Genomic DNA, 6,699 nt, shown 5'->3' on the forward strand with positions numbered 1-6,699 from the left:
AAAGAGAAAAAAACCCACATCAAAAATAACCCCCCTTCCCGAAACCAACCAACCAATCAAACCGCAAACCTGAGCCGCGGGCGACAAGCCGGAATCCCCGTCGGGCAGTGTCACCCGGCCCCGGGGGGACATCGCGCTCTTGTCCTGCCGGGGACACCGGCGGGGCCGCGTCTGAGCGGCCCGTCGGGGCAGCACCCGCCCAGCACAGGTCGGTCTCCATCCTCTTGATGCACCTTTTTTCCCCACTTCGTTGTCGTTGTTGGTTTGGTTTTCTTTGGGGGTTTTGATTGCTTTTATTCCTTTTGCTCTTATTTTCTCTTTTTCTTTTTTCTCTCCTCCCCCCTTTCCCTTTTTCTCGTTTTTCCCCTTTTTATGCTGGTTCTGGTTAAACGTTATTTGCACTTTTGTTGGAAAAGTGGCCCCTAGTGTGCAATTATGTCAAATTTCTTTGAGTTTTACAATTTAATGGAGAACAGTAACTCTTTTATTGATCCTAGACGGGGACGGCTGCTCTTCCCCCGCTCTTCCCCTCCGCCGCCCGCTCTCCCCTCCCTCCCCCGAACCCCCCCGTTACTCCCATGAAATGTCACTCAATGTTTCTTATGCTCCCACCAGTTTCCAAAACAAACAGTGGAGGCTGCAGCCGTCTATTGACTCAGTTGGATGCAAGAGGATCTCGCCGTGGCCGCTGCCCCTCGACGGCAGGCGGGACGCGGCTCGCCGGGCAGCGGCGGGGATGGAGCGGCCGCCGCCGGGAGCCTCGCCGCCCGCCTGAGCCCCGCGGCCGCCCGGGGAGCCCCCCGGCCCGGGGGGGATGGCGCTCAGCTCCCGTGCTCACGCCTTCTCGGTGGAAGCCTTGGTGGGACGCTCGGCCAAGAGGAAGGTGCCGGATGGTCGCGACGAGGAGAGCGGGGCCGGCTGCGGGCAGAGCCGCAGAGACCCGGAGGCGGGTTGGTAGCGCCGGGGCAGCCCAGAGGCGACCCCCGGGCCCGGGGCGGCGGGGCCAGGGCCGCCCCCTCCCTCCCCTGCCCCCGGCAGCCCCTCGAGCCGCCGCTTCCCCTTTCTCTTCCCCGCAGAGAAGCGGCCCAAGGCCGGTGGCGAGAGCCGGGCGGCGGGGGCCGGGGTGCAGGTGGAGCTGCAGGGCTCCGAGCTCTGGAGGAGGTTTCATGAGATCGGCACCGAGATGATCATCACCAAGGCGGGCAGGTACCGGCCGCGCAGCCGCTCCGGCTCCTGCTTTGCTCCCTCGGTCGTTTTTTCCGCCTCTTTTTCGTTGTGTTTTTATTTCTCGCTCAGTTTTGTTCAGATTTTTTTTCCCCTTTCTTTCTTTCGGGAATATTTTTATTTGTTTGCGGGTTTTTGCTATTTTTGTTTTTCTTTTCCCCATGCTCGTTGATTTTTTTTTAAGCCCGTTGATTTGTTTTTAACCCCTTTCCGCCGTGTAAAGCGGCAGCTCTCGCTCAGGACCTTTCCCTCTGCCCGCAGGAGGATGTTCCCGTCGGTCCGGGTGAAGGTGAAGGGGCTGGAGCCGCTCAAGCAGTACTACATCGCTATCGACGTCGTCCCGGTGGACTCCAAAAGATACAGGTACGGAATTTTGGGGAGGGGAGACACCGGTAGGACAGCCGCACAGCCCTTCCAAAATCCCCCACACCCGCGCGGGATCCCTCCAGCCGGGAAGAGTGTTTGCGGTCTGATGGGTCCCGTCTGCATCGAGCGCGCGTGGTGTGAAACGGGGGTCTCACAGGCGGGCGGCGCGGGGACGTGTCGGGCTCCCACGCACGTGTAGAGTCTCTAGGTGTGCTTGGGAGCCGGGGGTGTGGGTTGAAAGGTTGGCATCCGCCTGACCGCGGCCCTGCCCGGGCCAGGTACGTCTATCACAGCTCGCAGTGGATGGTGGCTGGGAACACGGACCACTCCTGCATCACTCCGCGGCTCTACATCCACCCTGACTCCCCCTGCTCGGGGGAGACCTGGATGAGGCAAATCATCAGCTTCGACAGAGTGAAGCTCACCAACAACGAGATGGACGACAAAGGGCACGTAGGTGTGGGGCAGCCCCGCCGGGGAGGGCGGGAGGGGAGCAGAGCATCACTCCGGGAGCGGCGCGGCCGCTGCGGCGGGCCGGTGCCCTTCTCCCCAGGGCTGCGGGCTGAGTCCCCACCGGGTCTTGCCTGGGACTTTCTTCCTGCCCTTCTCCCTCCGGGGGCGCTCAACCCGCCTCTGCCCTCCCGGCCCGCACAGATCATCCTGCAGTCCATGCACAAGTACAAGCCCCGCGTGCACGTTATTGCCCAGGACTCCCGCTTTGACCTAGCGCAGATCCAGTCGCTGCCGGCCCAGGGGGTGCAGACCTTCTCCTTCCAGGAGACCGAGTTCACCACCGTGACGGCCTACCAAAACCAGCAGGTACCGGGGACCTGCCGGGGGGGGATGCAGAGCTCCGACGATACCCGGGGCTGGGGAGAGGCAAAGCCCCGACGGCCGGTCCCAGCTCACCCAGGCCCCAACGGCCCTTTTTGCTCCCATCCCCTCTAGATCACGAAGCTCAAGATCGACAGGAATCCCTTCGCCAAAGGTTTTCGAGATCCCGGGAGGAACAGGTAAGGGCCTGGGCCGTCCTGCCGCCCGCCCCGTCGCGCCACCGGCCCCGCCGCCGCGCTCAGCCCGGTCTCGCCCCACAGGGGAGTCCTGGACGGGCTCCTGGAAACTTACCCGTGGAGACCCCCTCTCGCCCTGGACTTCAAGGCTTTCGGCACAGACAGCCAGGGTAAGTCTCTCTTCCTGCCTCGTTCCTACCCTGCCTGTCCCCGCAGCCTCGGGCTGCGCTGCGGGGCGCGTCGGAGGCGTCTTAAACCGTGAAGGTAAAGAGCTGGGTCCAGAAAACGAACTGTCGGCCAATGAAACGTTTTCAGCCAAAAGTCCTGTTTAAATCGATGTGAGGAGCAGAGCCTCCGCGGCGGGCAGAGGAGGGTAAGGCGCGGTCTGCCATCATCTGCCAGAAATCAGGATGAGACGGGCAGAAAAAAAGATTTCTGAGGATGCAGGAGGAGAATTTAGAGCCGGGTTGTTTTGACTTTGATCCCGTTACACTAATTGTTTCCAACCCGTTCGACAATTTTAGCTAAAAGCCGTGGTAATAATGACACCCGCCGGTGCCTGCTGCAGCCGCTGCTTCTGTGCGAGCGAATGCGACAGAAAAGTCGCCGCTCTCCTGGCTGGGGCAGCCCCGCGGCCCCCTCACCCCGCAGAAACAGGCAAAAGGGAGACGTTTTTCAGGGAAAAACCATCTCCCTCCGCCTGACAAGCACACATCGCTCTCTCACCCCCCCTTTCCAGAAAAAAACGGCTTTTCGAAGCATTATTCGAGAACGGATTCTTCCTAGCGCCAAGGGAAAAAACTGAGGGAGCATTTAGAGGCTGGAGTGCTCCGGTTTGGGTTTAAAGCCGCCAGCTGAGCTCTCGTTTAGGGTAGGAACACTTCGAAGTGTCGGGGCACATCAACTCGTTCCTGTCTCTTCTGGGAAACACTACAAGATCTGCAGCAAAAATCCGGGAGTGGAAATGTGGGGACACGAAAAATCTGAGTCGGGAGAAATTAAGAGATTTGCCGTTGTAAAGAGAACTGGGTCCTTTGGCTTTTTTTATTTTCTTTTCTTTTTTCTTTTCTCCAATTTAGAAAAGACTTGATGCCAAACGCTCCTTTCAAACCCCTTTTTCAGGCTGTGCTGCAGCAGTGGCAAGAGGAGCTGCTGCGGGGGCTGCAGGGGAGGGTGAGAGAACAATAACTGCCACGATCATTACACAGATATTGGGGTTTTCTGGGTTTGTGGGATTTGTTTTTGCTAGTTTGCACGTAATTGGTAATTTTCTTCGGAGTTAATTTCCTGGACTGATGCTAATATAACCACATCTCCAATTCCACTGATAATAGAAGTGTAGCTTGGAAGAAAAGCTGGAAAATAGAAACCCCACAACAGAAGGTAAATTAAAAGAAGGAATGAACAATATGCTGAGGAAAGAACTGGCCATAACCCTGGGATTCTACAGTCTAATAGAGACAGCAGAGAGAGTCTGCTCTCGGAGCTGCCCTCTGCTCCCTGCTGCAGCCCCGCTCCCGAAGCCACGATGGAGGTCGTGGGCTCCTAGCACTTGGGATACCTTGAAACAAACTGGTGCCTGTTTGCTCTGCTACAGCTGCCTGCACAGGGCTTCACCCACTGCCTCACACTCACCATCAGCTCACCAACACCTTTTTTCCAAGCCTCCGTGTCCTGGGAGGGTGTCAGGATGTGTACAGTGGGAGAGCACCGATCCCTGCCCTGCGTCCGCTCCTGCTGCTTCAGGGCTGAAACAGCTGCTGGCATCCGTGGGGAAGGGTGAGACCTTGGAGCTGGGAAACATTCCCAGCCTATTGAATCTAGGTGCAGTACCCACCCTGTAAAATACTCTGCTTGCTGGGAGCTGGCAAAACGAATTTGCAGCATGTCCAAAGTGTGTGTGGGGTTTGTATGGGTTGAGGCAGCGGTAGATACGGGCTGGCTGTAGAGCTGCCTCCGTGGGGCTGATCCCAGCTGAAGCCTGACCAGGTCACATCAAGGCAGTGGATCACTTGGAATTAGATGAAAATAGAGAAAAACAGCAAAAAAAAAAAGGATCTAGGATTTCCTTCCATCCTTTCCCAGCGACTTTGGTAAGAAATGGAAATGAAAGGGGGGAAAAATCATCTCAAGAAGAAGGGGATAATGTCTGTGCAGCAGAGACTTGTGGCTCTTAACCAGCATTGGGTGAGACCAGCAGCTGTTTCGCAGCACGGCCGCTGCCTCTTGGATTTGCTCTGAGAGAGCAGTGACCCAGACTGCACAGTGCTGTTCCACACCAGAGCAAAGCCACACAGTGCTGCTTCCCTACCAAATTATCACAGCATTCATTGATTCATTTCAGAAAGGAGAATGTTAAAATGATGTGTGCATTGAAAGTCCCTGGAAACACCTCGGGTGTTCGAGGATTTGTTTACAACAATGTGGGAAAGGCAAGTAAAATCAGTCAGTCCCTGGGAGCAGGAAGGTAAGGGCAAAAATCCTCCATCAGGATGAATGCTTTTGGGTTTGGTTCTTACACACAAGGGGAAAAACCCTGCCTGTAATTTACACAAAAGAAAGGAAACCTGAAATGGTTCATGTCTAACAGGAGAAGGTTATCGGTCATATAGTGAGGCACAGACCTGACGGGTACTGGTGTGTGTGGAGCTGAACTTCAAGGCTGTGCCAGTCAAACAGATGGGATTGGGCACACATGAATATTGTTCTTAGATAAGTGCTAACTAACAACAGGAAATAGCTTATGGGCAGATCTTTCCATTTTCCAGGAGCTGATTTTTGGAGTGGGTTTGTGCTTAGACGGACGCCGGCAGCAGGGAGATGTGGAGTGGGAGCAGGAGTCCTGGAATCACAGGATCATTTCCTCCAAGGGTTGCTGGGCTCTGACCATCAGCTAGCTCAGCCTGGATGGTTTCTGGTTTTGTTTTCAGGTGGGAGCTCCAGTTCTTCACCAGTGACCTCCAGCAGTGGGACTCCCTCTCCTCTCAACCCCCTGCTCTCTCCATCGTGCTCACCTCCTGCGCTCCACTTGTCAGCGAGCAACATTGGTGTGTCGTGCCCTGAGACCTACCTACACAACCTCAACGTGCCCCTCTACTACAAGATCTGTCCTGCGAGCTTCTTGAGGCACCAGTCTCTCTTCTTTCCAAGTCATGACAAACTGGGAGGCACCAACCCACCTTTGTTACCCCACTTCATGGTGGATATGCCGAAACTATCTTCCCTCAGTGCAACCAACCTGAAAAATGCTAAAGCTGAGGATGGAAACGGGCAATGTCTACAAGTACCCAGCTCTGCCAGTCAAATGCTGTATGGATTACATGCATCTGGAAACATTTTCCCATCAAGTCCCATTGCTCGGGAAGCACTTAATTGTTCTTTACATCCTCCATATGGCTTGTATGGCTATAACTTCTCTGTGCCATCTAGACTGATGAATGCAGCGAGCCATTTCAAAGCGAGTGACAGCATCCCGGCTTCTCTGAGAGATGGCAGATGTAATCACCCTAACTGGCACCCCACGATTAACCACTGCCTTTAGTGGAACTAGAGACTATTTCTAAGTGTTGGCATGTAAAGCAAGCCTTTCCTTCCCTCATACCCAAGGGCTTGCTAGTTTTTTACTATGAAATACTGCATGGTGCCAGGGGGCTATGGTATGTCTAGGCATTTAACTTCTTTTTGTGGGCAAAAGTGTTGTGTTGTTGGGAGGGTGGAGGATCCATGACCCACAGTAAGGTGACACCTTTTCATGGTGTTTGAGTCATGGTTGTAGGTTCAGAGCAAACTGTACAGTCACCTTCTGAATATTTGCACTCTGGAGTGGGAAGGCAGACGTACACACTTCTACAAATACCTTTTCCTGAGTCTCTCCAGCTTGCCCTTAGGTAGCTCAAAGCCCTTGTGAGCTCCTGCTCACCCCACTTCAGTTTTACCACTAATTTCAAAGGGACTGTTTAGGGCTTTGAGTCAGCAATGAGCTGTAATGAGCCAAGTGCTCAAACATCTTCTCAAGTTCCCCTGGCCTTAATGGCTCCTGCTTAACGACATGAAGGTGCCCTGTTCTCCAGGAACTAGATGAATCAGTTCTCACAGTGGG

General features: G+C 55.0%; 1 protein-coding gene across 1 annotated transcript; it reads left to right on the top strand.

The window, feature by feature from the left end:
- Positions 1-814: 814 nt before the first annotated feature.
- On the top strand, positions 815-6,141 carry TBX22 (T-box transcription factor 22). The gene is made up of 8 exons (XM_062006754.1): positions 815-950; positions 1,077-1,206; positions 1,486-1,587; positions 1,869-2,043; positions 2,245-2,409; positions 2,539-2,603; positions 2,685-2,770; positions 5,531-6,141. Exons 1-8 carry the CDS (start codon positions 815-817, stop codon positions 6,139-6,141), a joined length of 1,470 nt encoding a protein of 489 aa, XP_061862738.1.
- The last annotated feature ends 558 nt before the right edge of the window (positions 6,142-6,699 follow it).

This window comes from Colius striatus, chromosome 13 (assembly GCF_028858725.1).
Source record: "Colius striatus isolate bColStr4 chromosome 13, bColStr4.1.hap1, whole genome shotgun sequence".
NCBI classification, from domain to species: Eukaryota; Metazoa; Chordata; class Aves; order Coliiformes; family Coliidae; genus Colius; species Colius striatus.